The sequence below is a fragment of the Scophthalmus maximus genome, chromosome 8 (assembly GCF_022379125.1).
Source record: "Scophthalmus maximus strain ysfricsl-2021 chromosome 8, ASM2237912v1, whole genome shotgun sequence".
Taxonomy (NCBI): Eukaryota; Metazoa; Chordata; class Actinopteri; order Pleuronectiformes; family Scophthalmidae; genus Scophthalmus; species Scophthalmus maximus.
Window position 1 is genome coordinate 16,041,483 of NC_061522.1, and position 20,517 is coordinate 16,061,999.

A 20,517-nucleotide genomic window follows, 5' to 3' on the forward strand; every position below is an offset into this window, starting at 1 on the left:
CTCAAACACCAAACTGCTGCAGAAGCGTCCGCAGCTGACATGAACACAAGATACTCTGTTCTTATGTACAGTACAGGCGTTCTTGAACTTGAACACCCCCTCATATCAAGTTTCTGGATTCATTTTGGTAAAGGAAGCACAGCCCTGCGATGTGTGTCAGGGTTTCCATGTAAAGCTGCTATTCACCTCTCAAAATACCCGATAGTGTCAGAGAACATGTTGCTGATGTAATGGGAGAACGGCAGACAATGTATAGTCTGGTGTCGTATATTGGTGTTTGTCAAGATCCAGCCCCACACTGTCCCATCATCATCTGGAAATGTAGCATCGCTGAAAGTCAGCCAGCGCGACGTGACTGCACCTCCTCGTGTTCGCCAACGTGAATGAGCAGCTGAGGCAGAAACAAAGTGGCCAATCCTCCTTTGAAAAAGAGAGGCTGTGAAAAGGACTGTGCCAGCTTCCTATTGGCAGTTGTTTTCAGTGAGTCTCCCCCCTTTCATTATCTCCTTATCAGGGATGCAGCCGGATTGTGTGGCGAGAGAAAAAAGTGGCGACCAAGTGGCGGCCAAAGAAAGAGAGATGGGACAGTACATTAAAAGCAGGTGAGATAAAGCGGTGCAGAGCAGTAACAATTGATAATCTGTGTGTCTGGATAGGATTTTCTTTATCTCCTGTGTTTTTTTTGCTGCTTTAGTTGCTCAGCTTCAGACAGGGGGAAATCCTGTCCGTTATCTCTCACAACTGTGGTAATAAGCTGAACCTGGCTGGTAAAAACTAAACTAAACTAAACTAAGCACACCACTGGGGAATTCTTTGGCCTGCTGCAACATTTAGGTGTGAGTGTGTGTGTGTGTGTGTGCTTGTGTGCGCGTGTGCGTGTGCGTGTGTGTGTGTGTGTGTGTGTGTGAGTGTGTGCCTACTTGGATGTAAGAGAGATGTGTGTAAGAGGTGCCTTGCAGCTACCTACTTGGGATAATATTGATATTGATATTGTGTTTTTATCATTGTAGTAGTGTAGTGATGTAGTAGTTTCAAGTTCATTGAGCAACAATCCCTCGATAAGCTGATATTTTCAGAGTTCAGAGTTTTATCACACTGAGAGGAAATGAACTCGTTCACTCAATCGTCCCTCAGTGAACACGCAGAAATGAAGTACGACCTGAGTGGCAGCATCTCGTTCTGCTTCTGGTCAAATCACGTGACAGTCACATGCACGTTGTGGATTCTTGATCCGGAGCTCAGTGAGTGTGTGTCACACATTTTTCCTCCCTCTTTTATTTTAATTTCTTTTCTCAATGTTCAATTGTTTTGTAAAATCTTTGTAATTTGATGCAGTATATGAAACAGTCAAATGCCCACATTCACACATTTTAACGTTTTTTTGATAAAAAAAAAAAAAATTCTCCAACATTGACATGGAATCTTCCAGTTGATTCATATATTTTTTTCCATCATAGATGAATCGTGTATTCAAGGTGTTTTTAGAAATTGTCATCAATGTTTGACTGTTTTTAGGTGTTTTATATTTTCCAAAGTCTGGTTGGATTTGGTCCATTTGCCAAATTAATGATTAACCACCAGGAAGAAAAAAACCAGACGCCCTGAGTGTGGTGGCGTGGAGCCCACTCGGTGCAGCGTTTCTCTTTTAGCGCATCAAAATGGATCAGTTCCTCTTCTGTGCCCCCACAGTTTGCTGTGAAACTGACTCCTGTGCATGCCAGTGGACGGGAGGGCCATGCTTCATTCTCGTACACTACGTGGCACAGTTTCACAGAGCACCTCAACAGGGGGGGATTTAGCAGTTTCACATTTGTGTGGGAATAAGGATTTAGGAATAAGCTACGAAGCTGAGTACAACACAACACAATCAAGAACGGGGCAACGAGTGAGATAGGGGGTTTTATTTTTATCAATATTGATTTGATAAGAGCAGTCAATTTACACAGTAAATTACAGTAACATGTCACATGCCAAAATCTTTATGGAATTGAAATAAAACATCTGAGAATTAATATAAACAGATACAGTAAGGATGTACTGTGTCATGGCTCCGCTGTGACTCTTTTTTTACTGATCTGTGTTTTGGAGTGTCTCCTCCCTGATGGTGTGTGTGTGTGCGCGTGTGTGTGTGTGTGTAGGTGTGTGTGTGTGTGCGTGCGTGTGTGTGCGTGCGTGTGTGCGCGTGCGTGTGTGCGTGTGTGCGTGTGTGTGTGTGTGGCAGTGGGTGTGGTTTCCTCTCCAGGGACCAGACTGGGCCTGTTCCTGATCAGCTCATCGTCTGCTTAAAAGCCTGTGACTCTTTGACTATTCAGCGCCAGAATGTTTCGCCTGCAATGATAAATGTTGCCTGACGCTCTCCAGCTATTGTTCTCTCTCTGCCTCAGAAACCCTCAGCCTGCCGGACCAAGCCTGCAACTCGGGCTCGACACCTCTGCCGATCCCCACCTGCCTACTCAGCGCCTCAACCCCTTTCCCAGACATTACGTCAAAACTTGTAAATCTCCCCCTGGGTCTGGCATCAGCAGTCTGGGTTTCAACCCTAACAGTAATGTGCAGTACCATGGGTTAGGGTTCATTGAGTTAATAGATAGAACTAAATAATTCTCACCATAGCTCATACTTAAAATATAGCTTGTTGCATACAAAAATAAGACTGAATAATAACAGGTGTGTCATGGTGGCTAAAAGGATGCGGAGTGTCGAGCATCTGAGCAGACACAGCAGCCGGTCGTCCCGCAGTGCAATGTCACTGTCAAAAGATATGGCACACACCCCACTGCACTGCCCCGGCCGAGAGAGCCCCTCCAATCCACACACACACACACACACACACACACACACACACACACACACACACACACACACACAGAGTAATAAATAGTAGTGTGATATCTCAGGATTGAGTGGAAGGAGGAGAGCAGAGGGGGAGATAAAGAGTGCATTTCAGTCTCTGTGCACGTCCTACTGCGTCTCTCTCTTTCTCTCTCTCTCTCTCTCTCACACACACACACACACACACACACACTCTCTCTCTCTCTCTCTTTCTCTCTCTCTCTGTCTCTCTCCTTCACTGTGACTCACCTCCTCCCCTTACCCCATCAATGTTCAACTTCCACCCACACACACACACAAATCGATTTGTCAACACTGTGCTATCTGCTCCTCTCTCTTTCCGTCTTTCTTTCTCCTTTTCACTCTCTTTTTTGGTCGTAGACCCTTTTAAAAACTTTTCCATTCACTCTTAACTTATTTTTTTCTTCTTTTCTTCAGGCAGATCTCCTCCTCCATAGTCCCTAACCCTCCTCCACCCAGCTGCCTCTCAGGACTCCTCCAAACCACCATGACGCCGTCAGTTCTTATGCAACCTCAGCCCTGGTTGTGGGGGGAAATAGCCCTGCAATGCAGCACAGTTATAAAATAGCAGCAGGCATCATAGGGGGCTGCAGTTGAGATGAAACGCTGCCACTTCCTGCACTGCTGCGTGGTTACACTGCTCTACACTGATGCTGCCGTGAAACACCATTTTTCTCAGTGGAGGTCATACCCGAGTGGGTGTTTTAATATCTATTCTTCAAGGTCACATCAGTAAAAATCTGCTGTTTTCAGACACAATGCATCCAATTTACATGGTTCATATTCCAATACATGTATTTACGAACTATAAAGCACATCTTTTGATTAAAAACAACACCACCAACATATTTTACTCGACCTTCGTGTCAATCAGAGCTCTCACTGCACTACTTGATTGGTCCTACACTGAAGTAGACCACCTGCAGCGCTACCCAGTGGAATGGGGTATCCACTACTGGATAATGTACCTTGTAAAAACACATCTTATAATTTATGTCACCTAAAAAAATTGAGAACATGAAGTTTTGCATAAAGTAATATTTTAGTCTCAATTAAAATCTGTCAATATTGGTTAACATTACATAAATATTTAGATGTCCTGCGCAAATGTATAAAAAGACTGATGTGTCATTTGTTTCCTCTTTGACATTAACTACATTATTATGCGCATTTCCGTTGTATTCGGCACATTCTGCGTTGTTGCCAGGTTTCCTCACGTAGTTGACCATAACGTTTGCCAAGATAAAGCAATGCTGCTTCCGGCTATTAGTCCAAAAATTAAGAGCATGATTTACAAACACTTTTTTGCTGTTAGGTTTAAAGCTCATGAGAGAGTGCCTTTGAACTGTCTCTGTTTTTAACTATACCTTGTGTGTATGTATCTTTGTTTTGAGAAGCACTTTATTACTTCACTGCTCTTGAAAGGTGCTAAGATTTGCTTATCCAGTTTTCTCATCCATAGCCTATTTAGCCTGTGATGTTATGTAAGAATATATATATATATATATATATATATATATATATATATATATATATATATATATATATATATATATATATATATATATATATATTGAGCAATGTATGTTGTAAATCCCTTTGTAAACTTGTTTAGATAAATGCTATTGAAAATAAAGTTTTAGGTAGATTTTACAGCAGCAAAGTATCCGGCGCACAATGCAGATACTATAACCACACAACTTTACAAATATAAGAAATGAAAATATGCTGTCTCATAATTGTTGTTGTTTGCTAGGCAACGTGTTGGTTTTATTTTGAAGGGTCAAAGCATGCACATCCGGTGTTGCCCTCGCGGTCCCCCTAGTGATTGACGCCGCTCTGCCCAGTGGGAGAGGGCTCGGATGCCCACAGTGTTGACTCGTTAACCCCCGAAGAAAGAAGAGAAAGAAGTGCGTGTGGCCACCGATGCTTTCAAGCGTAGAGCACAGCCTCTCCGGATAATCCAAGGTGAGTGTGATTCCATGTAAAATGATAGAGAATCATAACTCCAGAGAGAGAGAGAGAGGGAGACACTGAGAACTTGCGCTTACTTGACTTTTAGGTGGGATTCACCGGCTAGCCCCGGCTAACTTCCCTCCGCTGCAACGTGTCCCCAAAGTCTCCGCGGTGAAACGCGGCGTGTCTGTTGATTTAACGGTGTTAGCGGCGGCTCGTCCTCCCGCTCCCTTGTCCGCTCATAGCGGGGATGAGCTGCTTCCTTTGCTAAAGCCAGAGCTTCGTTGAACTCCGGGCAGCCCTTCGCGTGTGCGCCTCGAGGGCCACCCGCTTGCCGTACGGAAAAGGTACCAAAGTTAAGACAGAAGAAGAGAAAAGAGCAACCGTGCTGTACATCGCTCAGAGCAAACCGGAATCGAAACGTGTCCCCCTGCAGTAAAGGTCGCGCTTGTGTCGCAGCGAGCGACCGAGGAGGAACATTGGACGTATTGAGTTGCAGCTAGCTCACTCTCCGGTTGCTAAACTTTTTTTTGTGTGTGAATGTGGTGTTGTCATCACTGGTTCACCCGGCATCTGGAAAAGAACCCCGCCCTTAGCATCACCTCCCACCGATGTGTTTACTCCACACAAGTGCAAATCACACAGTTACTGTGCAGTGCGCGTGCACATCCGCCTCGCCCGTCAGGTAATCCAGTGTAATCCAGCGCGGGGCCGGTTGCTAGGCGACGTGATGGTGCAGGGGAGAACTCCCGGGTGGTTCATCGCCGTCAAACAAGAGAGATGTGCAAAATGTCTGCTTCCGTCGTGAAGGTCATCCGATGTCACCAATAGTGATGGGACACATCTTCATCCGCCGCCTCAGCTGTAACACCTTGAGGCGTCTCTCTCTCTCTCTCTCTCTTCTTTATGATGCTGATGAGTGTTATCTCAACCCGAGGCCTCTTATCACAGATAAGAGTGAAGTGTGAGGAAAAGAAGTGGTTGGCACTTAACTCCAAGGTAAGCGTAGGCCTGTCACGATAAGTACTTTACATGAATATGAACTCAATCATTTTAATTGACCTCAATAATAGCCACTATGTCTATCTACACGCTTGTTTGTTGACATGACATCAGTTCTCGTCGTAATCAATTACTGTTTTTGGTCCATGAAATGTATATTTCTAAAGGCACAGTGTCTTCAAATTGCTTGTTTGAGGCCTCAACGGCAATCAACTAAAACTTTGTATAACATTTCTTCTCAGCAGCAGCACAAATCGTTTAGGACGTGCACGGACCATTAGACCTCTACTGCAAGCTCACATGGTTCAGTATCAAAAATGGTCTTAAAATGACGGTAATATTGTCTATCGTAATAATTTCTGGGACAATATATATATTGTGCAACAAAAAAGTAGTTATCGTGACAGGCCTAGGTCAAAGATCATATTATGAAGCAGTAGTCTTGGATTTGATTTGCAGAACATGCAAAATACAATGCAAAACGAATGTGTCAAAAAGCACAGAGAGCTGCAGAACATCGCCGGGTTTTCCCTGAGATTCCGTGAGTCCCAGATATGTGCTGCATTACAACAGTGTGCTGCTGCTGCTGCTCTGTGTTCATTGTAGGACTCTGGACAGTCACAGACCTGTCCCAGACTGTCTGAGAGGTGCAGACTATGCATATTGAAGTAGCACACAAGAGAGCCATTGAAAAGATTTTGAGAACTGGGCCGATGTGATTCTCCTTCCTGGTCTGAGTGAGTTGTCTTCCCGGAGAGTTCCCCGCTGCATTCTCACGTGGGCTCGCGCGGACATATTTTCTGTCCTTTTGGCCGGAGGGCTGGCAGGAAAAATTCCAGAGAATGTGCGGAAAGAAAGCAACATCTGTTGACGTTTGCGTTCTCACATACCGCCCCCCTGGAAAAGTTCAGGACAATGTACAGACTTCAGTGCACGTCTGAGAGCAGCTCATCAGACAGCTTTTTAAGAGATGCTCTTAAAGGCAGCATTAGAATAGTCAGTGGTAGTGGTAGCCTGCTGAAAATAAAGAAAAAGTCTAATCACATGTTGAGAGCTTTGTACTTGCACCTCACATGACCCACAGTCCTCAGATACCGGTCTGTCAATGGTGGCAGCTACTTCTGAGGACATTTTTGGTCTCCAGAGGGAGCTGCAGACTGAGTGCTCCTCACCTTCATGCTGCTTTCTGGGGTGAATTCATTCCACTACAGTTTCCATAAAGCATTGCTCTGTTTGAAAAGAAGAGAAAACCAATGGTCAAATATTTGTATGGAGCAGCCAATTCTTATTCAGATTCCAAAATCCTTTCCTGGTTATAGCGTTGTTATATGCCATGGATTACGTTTGATCTAATTTTGAGGTAATTCTGTGAAGAGGTGGATGGAGCGCACACGTCAGGGGCGGTTGCTTTGTTTGCCCGTTTACTCATTGATCCAAAGCTGCGAGATCAGAGGTTTGTTTAGTTTTATGTGGTATTATCTGTGTCTGTTGTGAACCAGGATGTCACAACTGTGTCAACACACTGTGGTTAGTTTGTGCCACATTTTGTTTACCCACATTGTCAGGCCCTCATGTCAACCTTACAGGATAGCTGCTAACAATCTCTTTCATATCCAATCATATCCAGTCGACTAAGCAATCTCCACTGTCCATTAATAGTTAGGATTAATAGGACTAGGGTTATACTTTCATTTTTTGTTTCCCAAAGTCCATTGCTACGCTTTTCAGACCAATCAGACCTAAATATATTCAATTTACTGTCGGTAAATGTAGGGTAAGGGTTATTAAAATTGTGACAATTTTCTGTTGATCAACTATTCATAGAATTAGAGACTATCAAAGGAATTTACGAATTTACAGGTAAATGCATGTACAACAATCGAACACATTAAAACAACAAACAACCCAGACAGGGGCACTCCTGAGAAAGCTGCATGCTAATTACTTCAGCGTTTCTTCTTTCTTTGACTCACAACGTCCTGCCTTCAGGGCAGCACTCAGACATCACCCTCCAGACATGAAAACAGTCCTCATGCTTTTAAGGCCTTTATGGTTGAATTTTTTGCTTGAACTCTGTAAATGAATGAAGTAAATCGAAGCCTGAAGGTCCCTGGACTTATTAAATAAACAGAGAACACTAGTGAAAAGGGATTTAATGAACGTTCATGTGACTCGGACCTGGTCGATTCAGGATAGGCTGCATGAGGTTCGTTTTTTATGGATTTGAGAAAAAAAATTTGACCTGATCACAACTATGTGATCAAGGAAGGAAATTAAAAAGATTTTCACCAGGGAGTCTGAGTGATGAAGTGAAAGCATGCAGACTGCAGGTACTTTCTGTGACATCTGAAACACTCAATGGAGACACGGATGTTGTGCTACAAAGGATGTGTGTGTGCCGAGTGAGTTTCAACAGATCTGGGTACAAAGCAAACCTTCACTTTGACAATGTGTGCCACGTTGCTCTCGCGTTGCCATCACAACCTAAACTGTGGTATTTTTCTTATTCCTCACAGTTCTCTAATTCTAGTTAATCAATATGAATATTTATTGTTTTCTTCTGTAACTAAATCCATTGATGTATTCCCTCACATAGATATGAAAAAAAGCGTTGTGGTTCTCATCTAACACTGAATTTCTGGTGGGGCAGAGGAAAGAGCTTTTCAGCCAAGGATCACTACAGGGAATCTTTCCTAATTATTTTCTGAATCTCAGCAGATTTAATGTGAAGCATATTGTTTTCTTGTTTGATAGAAGTAGTCATTGATATGTGAGGGCTGTATAGGATTGTGAAGCTACTGCCGAGACTCCTCTGCTGCATGTTTGGCAGGATGCCACATGCTCTTTCTCCCGTCTGCTCAGCCAACCACAGGCTTTTAGCTAAACAGCCCATCCCCGATCTCGCACAGCTCCTCCCCCCTCCTGGCTAAATGTCCGTGTCACCCAGCCTCTCTCTCTCTTCCTCCCTCCTTTCTGTTCCGCTTGATGGTCATACATGTCCTCCCTTTGTTGACTAATGCGGCTAGGCTAAAGAGAGAATACAAAAAAAAGGATTGGAAAAGGAGCTAAGGGGATCCACTGAAGTGTGGGATGGAAACGCATCAGGGTTTTTTGTCTACAGACCCTCATGTGAGTCAGATGGTCTTTTTTCCCCCTCTTCCCTCACATTGTCATATTATCTGTCTTTATTTTCTTATCCTTCTTTTTCTTTCTCATTGCTGTTTCCTCTCTTTTACTCTGTATGTTCAGTATCTCTGCCTCTATTGCTGTGTGTCCCTGCCTTTGCTCTCTGCATGCGTACCTACCCCCATACTATTATGCCGGCTGCTGATGCTGTCTTGTGATGCTTGAGTAGAAGCCACGGTGAGGTGAATGAGATTCAGTGTAGAACACAGGATTAAGTCCAAGAGGGTTCGGTGTATGTGTGCGTGTGACCTGACACATGGACGTTAAAGAAAGGCACAGGAGTAAAGAATCGGTCGTAATGTATTTTTGATAACGTCACACAGATATGATGGACATCCACACTGTGATGCTACATCTCTCTAAGGTCTGGTCTAAGGCCTATGTTCATTTGAACTCGTGTTTAAAAAGAGGCTGTCCAAATACGGTCCTGGCCCCTTCCCCTAACTCCTTTCTGAATTTGTCTGAATAGCAAAACGAAGGGGATGATGAGGAAGATTTATCAAAAACATTAACATTCCACATAGATGATGAACACAAAATTGTGTGACCACTACCAAAAAAAAAGGAACTACATTTCCTCGAAGATGCATCAATGAGAGTCTGGTGGGAGTAGACTTTAAATTAAATTTCAGCTTCGGTTAAAAAAAAACAACCCACAAGCATCTGCTCCATGAACTTAAAGTAAATGAATTCAGAATGGTGTGCCACACGCGGTGTACCAGTGATAGCTTGCTAGCTGCGCCGGTTACATTCTGCATTTGTTGAGTTTTTTTCTGTCTGCTGGTCAATGTCAACCTCATCCATAAATAGAAAGATAATGTCGCTCCTTAACGCGATTTTGGAGAAAGATTGCTTGTTGTAAAAAAAAAAAAATTTAACTCCGCTGATCAGGGCTGGAACCCGCATCCTCGGGTATTGGAGTCAGAAGCTTACCACTAGGCCAAAACCACATGAGTCGAAGCTAGCACGTCTCTTAAGGTGTCGGGGAGTGATGTGTACATACTGCGCGGCACCATTTTAGTTGTTTTCAATCTAGAGAGCTGGGGCTGCGCCGACAATCCGCGCACAGAACTGAGACTTAGCGGACCGTGTGGAAATATTCGCTGAAATTGACAAAAAAGTGTCAAATGTATTGATGTCGTTCTTTAAAAGAAAACAATGGCATTCCGAAGCTGGGACCGTAACCACTGGCCGATCACAATATTGTAATTGACCCTCACTGACCCGAACCTGATTCGGTGATGTTTGTTATTTGAACTGAAGCTGTATATAATGTTCAGTTACTTATATGTCACAAAGTATTTGGCATTTGCAGGGAAGCATTTTATACTATTATTTGATAATGAATTAATTTTTTGCCCTATTGAATTTCCATTTGTAACGTCTTAAGTCGCAGAGACACAGCCCATGTAGTTTGCATGTCTGAAAGTAAAAATGTATTTTAATGTCATCTTTATCTTGGAGATAAGCCACATGTTTATCTCCAAGTGTGTGAAGGCCATATTGCAGTTGAAATAGATGATAAAAAGATGAACTAAATCAGATGAGATTTTCTTTCCAATTTTGCATATCGAGACCAAAGGCAAAACGTCGAGAATAAACTTGAAATTTCTAGATTTAAGTCAAAGAATCTTTCAAACGCCCAAGGTTAGGGCACATGGCTTCCTCTACAAAATACTTTGTTGATGAATTGGTTAAATTGTTTTCAAGAGTCAGTTTTGGTAACAAGGAAATTCTTTATGACTATATTCTCGACATTTCCACTTTATTCTCGAAATGCAAAAGGAAAAATAAATCTTCTGTCTCTCATTTTTTATTCTCATGCCATGACCCTATAACTCTTCTGTACAAATGACATCATGGATGAAATGAAATATGTGGCGTTAAAATACTGGAATTGTAACCGTATGGCAGCTCTGTGCAGCTGAACCCACACGATATTGCAAACTGTCCTTGAAAATATGTTTGTGTTAGTTGAAATGTCCTTTGGTAAATAGCTCGACAGTGTCCAGTTGATAAACAGCCCTTTATTTGTTTTTTCTGTCTTTCCGAGTTGTACCTGACCTCTTGATCTTTGTTTTTACTGCTGCGTGGGCGGCTCAGTTTGATTCCATTCTAGCAGGACAAAGATTCCATACTCAGCGGGTATTGATTCTTCCTTTACTATACAGTCTCCTCACACCAGTCTAAAGGATTATTAGGAATGCAAAACATTATGGAATTTAATATTTGTGCCACAGTGGAACCCCTGTTTTTCATTTTTCTTAAATCCTTGTTTGTTCATTCTCATGTCATTGACCTCTCAGTTCATCGCTTATTCCCAGAAGTGCAGAGGAGGGAAATCAAACCTCAGAGTTAAGTTTTTCTCCCCTCTAATTCCAACCAGTCAATCCACTCAGGAATTTGAGGTCCCTGTGATTTACCACACTGGATTACAGTAAAAATAAGTTGTGAAGTAGCTCTGCAAGTGCAATAAAGCAGATGGCAGCATGTACTTGTGAAAAGGGGATTCACTTCTGAATGAATGGAGCCACTATCACTGTGCCAATGCACAGTTAAAAAAGGTGCATTGCTTTAAAATCTCTTTCTACCCCTTTAAACATAGTTTTGACTCTATCTCCTTGGTTAATACTTGTGGAGATGGAATACATGGGATATGCTGAACGTTTTTATTGTGCAAACATATTATTCTGTCAATGTCCCCCTCACTTTATTTTTCTCATGCTCCAGGTCAGAACAAAGCTCATTATACTGAATATAATACTGAAAAAAAAAAATCAAAACATCCCAAAGCAAACATCTTAACTTGCATGTGTTTCCAGGTCAGTCTTGCTTGCTACAACATGGGGGCGATGTTGTCATATGATCTAGTGGCCAATGTGGCGTCTACTAATATACTATATGTGTACGATTAAGCCTGCCGGCTGAGATGTGTGATGTGGGAACGCGCAAAGCTTCAGCTGAACCCACGTTTTGCAACTATCCAGTCGGAAGACAGAGAAATTGTTGGCTTGTAGCTATTTCTTAAATTAATTTCATTGAACACTTAATTTGTATTGAGTGACATCATCTTCCTTGTTTTATAAAATAGAAAGACATTGGCATTTTATTAATTAGTTTACATACTCTGACACATTTACAGGAATATTTATCAATTTGCTATTTATTATTTTATACTCCCTCCCTACCAATTTTCTTCCGTCATGTGGCCAGACCCTATTATGACCCGTATGACCTTTGCCTTGCCACGTAAAACATTTGTCATCTCTGGAAAAATGTGTTCATTGTGTATGTCCAGTGTTTTGTAAAAATACAAAACATCTTAGCGTAGTTTTGTTGTGTTTTCATGCTTCAGCGTCTGAATATTTGGAAGGCCCAAGTGAGTATGACCTGAGGGTGGGTTCTGAATGTGAAATAATGGATCACATTATGCTTTACAATCTCTCTACTGGATCTTAGTCTCTCTTCTGTCTTTGTTTTCCAGGAGCTCTACTATTGGAGAATGCAAAGGGGCAGAGACAGGATGGAGAGAGACAAAGTGGCGGAGCAGAATCAGGTGTGTCTCGTCTTCACATGAAAAATCAGTTTAATGAGAATTCTCTAGTGTCTAAGAGGCAGAAATACACACAATAGGACTTTTTCTGTAACTGAAGTACAGTGATGTGTGGAGATTTAAATAATCCTGCAGACTTCAGGTAGTGGAATAATCATTTTTTGTCATTTTTATCAGGACTCTAGTGGAGAATGGGAATTATTTTTCTGTGTTGTAAAAATCCAATCAACTCAAATTAATTGGTCCCTTGATGCTTTTGTTGGTGTCCCCTCCCTTGACTGCAGTATAAGAGGAGGCTGAGAGTGTGTGTGGCAACATGCAACAGGGCGGACTACTCCAAGCTGGCCCCCATCATGTTTGGCATCAAATCCCACCCTGACGAGTTTGATCTGGAAGTCATGGTGCTTGGTTCACATCTCATCGATGACTATGGGTAAGAACTACTGACACAGCAGCAACCTTTAAAAAGCTTGTTGCAGTCGTACTAAAACAATGAAGTTGTGTATAAATTACAGTGCAGCAGTTGTGAACAGTCCAACAGATGTTCAGATGGGTTTAGATCTAACTGATTGTTTTTCCTTTCATTTGTCTTGTTATTTTCCTACCTACCACACTTGCAGGAACACTTTTCGTATGATTGAGCAGGATGACTTCGACATCGGCTCCAAACTCCACACCATTGTGAGAGGAGAGGACGAGGCGGCCATGGTGGAGAGCGTTGGGCTGGCACTGGTCAAACTCCCTGATGTCCTACAGAGGCTTCGCCCTGACATCCTGGTCATCCACGGGGACCGTTTTGATGCACTTGCCCTGGCAACTGCTGCTGCGCTGATGAACATTAGGATACTTCACGTGGAGGGAGGAGAGGTGAGGAGTCTTCTCCGTTGAGCAGCATCTGCTTTAGAACAGAAAAGTCCTATTGTGATAATATGGTCAATTTTCAACTTTTACCAACATGGTCGTGGTTCTTTTCTCAGGTAAGTGGTACGATTGATGACTCAATCCGCCACGCCATAAGCAAACTGGCCCATTACCACGCCTGCTGCACACCCAGGGCAGAGCAGTACCTCATCGCCATGTGTGAGGACCACTCGCGCATCTTGCTGGCTGGCTGCCCGTCATATGATAAGCTGCTGTCGCCTCAACACCGAGAGGACTACATGGATATTATCAAGAGCTGGCTGGGTATGCATGGATACAGTCATTAGACAGAAGTACATTGTGAAACATTAGTGTGTCTGTGTGTGCTTGTATGTGAAATGTGGTGTGTTCATATTGCAGGTGACAAGGTGCAGAAGAATGACTATATTGTGGCTTTGCAGCATCCGGTCACCACAGACATTAGGCACTCAATTAAGATCTATGGACTGATGCTGGATGCCCTACTCTCCTTCAACAAGAAAACCCTCATCCTCTTTCCTAACATCGATGCCGGTTAGCTTCACCTACTAGTCTCCTACTTGTTTTTACACTTTTTTTTCTTCTTCTTTATGTGAGTGTTTTGTCAAAGGCTACATCTATAATACAATGTCTTTGTTTCAAAACTGAAACAATCTTTGTCCAGACGAGCGTTTTAGCTCTGTATCCGTGTTAATCCCCGTCCATTCTGACACACATGAAGCGTATATCACATGACTATCAAGTACACTGAGCATGCGTGTGCCGGCCTTAACAGGAAGTAGTTTCTCTACTCTGCAGATGGTTGCTAGGTAACAGAAAATACTACGAACGATAAACAACTATGGTGAAAAATAAGAGCAGGATTTCTCCCCTTGGACCAACGACAAGGTGGAGCTAGTATTGAAAGTATGTATTTACAGCGTTTTGCCTTCACTACTAGAAGTCAAGTTGTGACTGATAAGAACCAATCAGGAAGCAATGCGGGTGACTGCGTCATCGTTTCCAAACATCCCCTTTTTGCCTGTCAATACTACAATGCAGTCCCGGGGTTTTCAAACTAGAGAGGGTCCAGTAGTGTCTCCAAACTTCTCAGTTTTAGACGCCCGAACACTCCAGAGTAGAGTGGACGGCAGGTGTAAGCCTAACAGCAATGATGCGTTTTAAATCAAAAACATAGTAATGTGGATGTAGCCAAAGTAGAAATAGGATCATTAGGGTTACTTCAAGGCATTTTGTAATTGAGTTAAAAAGTATGTATGCCTATACCTATTAACAGGTAGTAAGGAGATGGTGCGTGTGATGCGGAAAAAGGGCATCGAGCAGCACCCCAACTTTCGAGCTGTGAAGCACATTCCCTTTGAGCAGTTCATCCAGCTGGTCTGCCACGCCGGCTGCATGATCGGAAACAGTAGCTGCGGAGTGCGAGAGGCCGGGGCCTTCGGTACTCCTGTCATTAACCTGGGAACGAGGCAAACTGGCAGAGAGACGGGTGAGAAAGACAACACCCAAGATTATTGTGAACCTGATTGTTGCAGCTAAAGGACAAAGATACTGGTGGATAGATTTCCACAGATTAGCAATCTGAAGCAAGCATTATGCTGTTAATCCTAAAAACTGTGTTTATGAAATTCCCCCATCTGCCAGGTGAAAATGTTCTACACGTCAGAGACGCCGATACTCACAATAAGATCTACCACGCTCTGGAGCTGCAGTTTGGAAAGAGATACCCCTGGTATGACCAATGGCCTGCTTGTCTGCCTCACTAAGTCTCTGTCTGGGTCCTTTTTTTTTTATCCTCAAGCGTTTTCTCTTGTACATCCTCTTTTTTTCTTGTCCTAGACGTATTTTTGTTTTTAGTCGATCTATAGCTTTTTTTCCTCTGGATATTATCAAGACTGAGTCATAATGAGATGAATGTAAACCTGGTCTCAATTTTCATCCAACTCCTGTCACGGCTTTACATACATTTACTTTATGTTTAACTTTATTTACCCTGGCCCTCCATGACTTCATGATGACCTTAAATCACTCAGTTCAGAGTAGAGAGGATATACTGTTCAACTGGTTCTGCTGAATGGGGAAGCACAGGTGTGCCTCTTTCAATGTGTACAATGTAGGGGTTACACCTGTGCTACGCTGAAGCAGGTGGGGCGTATTTTTTAATTGCTGGCGTCTGTCTGTCTATTACAGCTATAACTTGGGCAGTTTCAGTTTTTTTTAAAAGTTGGTAAATTGGTTGGGGGTCAAGACCTGCACTGTTTTTTTAATTTTGCAAATCCATCAAAGGTCCAGTACAAAGTTTTAGGCATGGGAAACACATTACACTTTAACATCTGAATTGGATTCAGTTACAGATTGTATGAATAAATATTTGAACATTTTGTTCAGTAATAATAAGCAACTTAACATGTGAGTGATATTATGAAAAACATGTTCTCAGGTCTAGTGTCTCTCTGAGTGCATTTCTAGATGTTTTTGTTTTGCCTTTAAATTTTATTTCTGCTTTAATCTTAGCTCTAAGATTTATGGCGATGGCAACGCCGTGCCACGTATTCTCAAGTTTCTGCGTTCCATTGACCTGGACAAGCCCCTCCAGAAGACCTTCTGTTTCCCCCCAGTGAAAGACTCCATCTCCCAAGACATCGATCACATCCTGGAGACACAGAGCGCTCTGTCTGTTGACCTGGGAGGGACCAACCTCAGAGTGGCGATCGTCTGCATGATGGTAGGCTGCGATGGCTCTTACTGAGAGACAAATCAGTATATTAGTTTTTTTTATCATTTTAATGTCTTTAGCATGACTGTGGGTGTTAATTACTCGTGAAGATATTAGTTTCACTTAGTCATTTTAAATTTTAAATCAGTGTACAGATACTGATTCAATTATCAATTATTAACCATCCATTATAGCCATTTTCTCATTCCTTTCTCATTTCGATATTGGTGTTTCACATTCATTCTCTCCCTCTCTGTCCAGGGAAATATTGTAAAGAAATATGCTCAGCCCAATCCAAAGACCTTTGAGGCCAGGATGCAGCTCATAGTGAAAATGTGTTCTGATGCCATACGGGACGCTGTGGGCCTCAACTGCAGAATACTGGGTGTCGGTATGTAAACTCATCATATCAAGACTGAAATACACACAGTATTTATTTATCTATTTTCATTCTTTTTTTTTTCTCCTTGTCATTGCTAACATTTAGTGACAGCACCGCATGTTACCTGTGCTATAATTAATTAAGACTCAGAAATGAGATCAATAAAGTTAAAAAAAATTTAAACTAAACATGTTTTATGCTAACGCTTAGCTTTTAGCTTGGCTAAACAGTTGGTTTAGAAAGTTACCGTCTCATAATTCTGTCAAAATGTGTCATCCACTTCTTAGGAGTGTCCACAGGTGGACGTGTAAACCCACAAGAAGGTGTGGTCATGCACTCAACAAAGCTGATCCCAGAATGGACCTCAGTGAACCTGAGAACGCCCATCTCTGACGCGCTGCACCTCCCCGTCTGGGTCGACAACGACGGCAACTGTGCTGCGTTGGCCGAGAAGAAGTTTGGCCATGGCAAAGGAGTTGAGAACTTTGTGACGATCATCACAGGAACAGGTGAGGGGGCAGGAAAAGTTTCATAATCTAGGTATGTTTTTTTCAAATCTAGCTACTTTTTGGACAAACCAAAGCTTCTTCCATAAAAGAGATTTGGCACACACACACACACACACACACACACACACACACACACACACACACACACACACACACACACACACACACACACACACCCACCTCTATCTGCATCTACTCTGTTCAGTGAGAGGCAAAGAGCAGAAGACAGCGACGGCTTTCACACGTGCTCTGCAACAATTAACTTCTGTAGACATTACTCAGAGGAGCTGTGTGAGTGTGAGTGTGTGTGAGTGTGAGTGTGTGTGTGTGTGTGTGTGTGTGTGTGTGTGTGTGTGTGTGTGCGTGTGTGCGTGCGTGCGTGCGTGCGTGCGTGCGTGCGTGCGTGCGTGCGTGCGTGCGTGTCTGACTAACATTAACCTCAGACTAAACAATAGAGGTAAAGCCATCTGCTTGGAGGCTGGCTGGGGAGGACTAATCTGTTACGACTGGCAGCAGGCTGACAGAAAGAGCAGAGACCTGTTTAAAGCCGGGAGTTTGAAGAGTTTTAAAACTTGGTGTCAGTGTGTGTGTGTGTGTGTGTGTGAACAAGATGTGCAAATAGATAAAGAGCAGAAAAAGGCAAACACCATTGACAGAATGCAAATATGATGTGATGGCTTTGTGAATATGTTTATTGGTGTATATATGTATTTAATAACTGGGACATAATTTATGCTTCGTGTCGAACAGATCCCCACTACGTCCTCTTCTTCATTGCTTATCATTGTAGATAACATGATTTTTTTACAGTGCCTTTCAGTTGCTATTGGAATTGTGAATTCCTTTATCATTCTGGTAAATGTGTGATGCTGGTTGTACTAATTTCCTCGAATACATTACATCGTGTGCTTAACTGCACTGACAGTCTGACTCTGAGGTAGTAAATACCGGGACTCTCTGTGTAGGAATTGGCGGAGGGATCATCCATCACAGTGAGCTGGTCCACGGCAGCACCTTCTGTGCTGCAGAGCTGGGTCACATCATGGTTTCGTTCGAAGGCCCAGAGTGTTCGTGTGGCAGCCGTGGATGCATAGAGGCCTATGCGTCTGGCATGGCCCTTCAGAGAGAGGCCAAGAGGCTGCACGATGGTAAGTGTTTGTTTTCAGTGTATATGAATCTCCCTGGAATGTGCTTGATTACACCCACAAGAGTCAGAGAGCTGAGAAAGGTGTGTCTTATACACATGGTGTGTTTACACCCTAAAGTTTCGTTCAACCACAAATTTCCACAGATCACAGACAGAATAAATAGGCCTGTGCGTATGAGTTCAGACCCTCACTAAGTGCTGAACTGCTTGAACTAGAAACCCCTACACTTAAACAACACAGTAGATCATGGCCAATTGTTTTTTTCTGCATAAACAGTGTTAACATTATTTTGTTGAGGAGGTATTTTTTTGACTAAACGTTGTTGGAATCTAGAAGGATGATGACAACCAAGCAAAGTGGTTGAGGCTGCTTAGGTAAATATAGTTTATTTCACATACAAGAGGCGATATAACATCTGACTAGAGTGTTGGCTTCTCTCTCAGAGGACCTGCTGAAGGTGGAGGGGATGGATATGAAACTTTCAGAGCCTGTCACTGCTGGCCACCTCATCAACGCAGCCAGACTTGGGAATTCCAAAGCCGACGCTGTTCTGAACAAGGGTAAGAGCACAAGCCAGGCACACACACACACGATTCAGTTAGAAGAGATTAAAGTGTTATTGAACTGTTAGAGGGTTCAAACAAACCTTTCTTCTGTGACCGAGTACTGCAAACATAACGTGGACAGTGAGTCACTGCATTCGTATCAGTAGGGTTCAGTGCAGTGTAATGTATTCAAGAATTCACATGTCACTGGTCATAACAATTGCTCTTAAAACTATTTTAATAAACAATTTTTTCTCTGTCTTCATCTCTCCCTTTCCAGCCTGCACAGCTTTAGGCGTGGGCATCGTCAACATCCTCCACATAGTGAACCCCTCCCTAGTGATTCTGTCTGGAGTCTTGTCCTCTTACTACAAGACCCCAGTGCAGCACGTCATCAATGAGAGAGCCCTCTTCTCGGCCCAGAGCATCAAAGTTGTCACATCAGAATTGGAGGAACCTGCTTTACTTGGAGCTGCTAGCATGGTGTTAGACTATGCAACCAGAAGAACATATTGAAGGATGTAGTAGTTATTTTCTTACAACCGTTACCAATAAGAGGTCAGCAAGACTGAAACCAGGGCCTGTATTGCTTAGATAAAGATAAAAGCATATGAATATAGGATACATTTTGAAGAGTGAGTGGAAAAGTGTTAAAAGAATCATATCAGTGTTAAGGACAAATCAAAAAAAAATTGTATTCTTTTATTATTTCCTGCTTGTTGATAACCTTGATGAGTTAGTGGCTGTTTTACTTGTGTTGTCCACAAAATTACATATTCTCAAGCCCGTGAGAATCATGCCTTGGCCAGGTCGGATGTTTGCCAGATTGTAGCACAGATACTTCATGTTTGAAGTGGGTCCATTGCAGGGGCCAGAATTCTGTCAGTAATGTGTACCTAATGTAGGCAAGGTTTAATGAAGTCCAAGGCCTTTTTTTTTTTAAAACAATATGTCAGCTATAAAGTAAACTACCAAGACATCTCTATTCCAAGATGACCTGCACAGGACAGGACTTACCCACTCTACTTGTGGTTTGTCATGGATACGTCAGCTGAGAAATAGGCGAAGCTTGTTTCAGATGTGACCAAATACATCGCTGAAACATGCTCCTGTAGCTATGAATGCCTGAGTGAAAGAGAAAGAGTGAGTTTCCAGTTACATTTTCTGTTATGATGAAAATTATTTAAAGTACTGATGACAAAAAACAATGATGCCAAAAGATTGTTAGTATGTAATAAATAATTATTATAAAATCAGTATAAATGCTATACTGGCTACTTTTAATAAAATGTTCAGGCAGCAACTGTTTTAGCCTTACCGCTGCTACACTTTGATGAGGGTGTGAGTGTGAATCATTTAATTGAATCAGGTGAAGTTGTATTTTAATTTTTTACAAAACATCACATCACCACAGACCTTATGAAGATTTTAAATGAATTTAAAGCAACTTTTCTTCATGCCTTTCAAAGTAATATTTTATCTCTGTTTGTGTGGTTTGTATGAGCAAGTACTACAAACTGTATTGTACATGTCATTCAATTTAAGATGTTTGGTTACATATCTATGTAATTTAATTGGTTCATGTCCATCCAAATAAATACTTCAATACTGCTTCAGATCTATACAAGACATTGTTTTTGCAGTCTGCCCTCTTTGGGGATTTTATGCAGTCTTTGAGTTGTATTTACACAGAAAAAATGCAGTTATTACGTGCAATGCATTGCTCCTCAAAACACATATCTTTTACTTAACCCTTTGCAGCCTGTG

The 20,517-nt window shown here is 42.4% G+C and overlaps 2 protein-coding genes across 4 annotated transcripts in view; one reads left to right on the top strand and one right to left on the bottom strand.

Annotated features, from left to right (window-relative positions):
- The window catches only part of cplx2l (complexin 2, like), a 30,325-nt gene extending 24,671 nt beyond the window's left edge, over positions 1-5,654 (bottom strand). Inside the window, exon 1 of the mRNA XM_035637293.2 lies at positions 4,905-5,654. The gene's annotated coding sequence lies outside the window, so the exon portion shown is untranslated. The remainder of the gene's footprint in view (positions 1-4,904) is intronic.
- Positions 514-20,361, top strand: gne (glucosamine (UDP-N-acetyl)-2-epimerase/N-acetylmannosamine kinase). Of its 3 annotated transcripts, XM_047333939.1 has the most exons (16): positions 514-602; positions 3,271-3,548; positions 4,635-4,821; positions 12,482-12,553; positions 12,835-12,983; positions 13,171-13,417; positions 13,528-13,735; positions 13,832-13,984; positions 14,727-14,939; positions 15,095-15,182; positions 15,965-16,175; positions 16,428-16,557; positions 16,836-17,057; positions 18,023-18,205; positions 18,649-18,765; positions 19,031-20,361. In XM_047333939.1, the coding sequence occupies exons 4-16, from the start codon at positions 12,500-12,502 to the stop codon at positions 19,264-19,266; spliced, it is 2,211 nt and encodes a 736-aa protein (XP_047189895.1). In that variant the 5' UTR covers positions 514-602; positions 3,271-3,548; positions 4,635-4,821; positions 12,482-12,499; the 3' UTR covers positions 19,267-20,361. The 3 variants fall into 3 exon arrangements, with proteins under 3 accessions (XP_047189895.1, XP_047189894.1, XP_035493183.1); XM_047333938.1 differs by lacking the exon at positions 514-602 and having other exon boundaries at positions 3,253-3,548; XM_035637290.2 differs by lacking the exons at positions 514-602; positions 3,271-3,548; positions 4,635-4,821 and adding an exon at positions 8,770-8,940.
- Positions 20,362-20,517: the final 156 nt, after the last annotated feature.

Bases quoted from the DNA above. Each gene is read 5' to 3' on its own strand.
- gne (XM_035637290.2), top strand. From the start codon at position 8,902: ATGGAAACGCATCAGGGTTTTTTGTCTACAGACCCTCAT. The intron at 13,736-13,831 runs GTATGCATGGAT...TTCATATTGCAG, and splicing joins TATTATCAAGAGCTGGCTGG to GTGACAAGGTGCAGAAGAAT. The intron at 16,558-16,835 runs GTATGTAAACTC...TCCACTTCTTAG, and splicing joins CTGCAGAATACTGGGTGTCG to GAGTGTCCACAGGTGGACGT.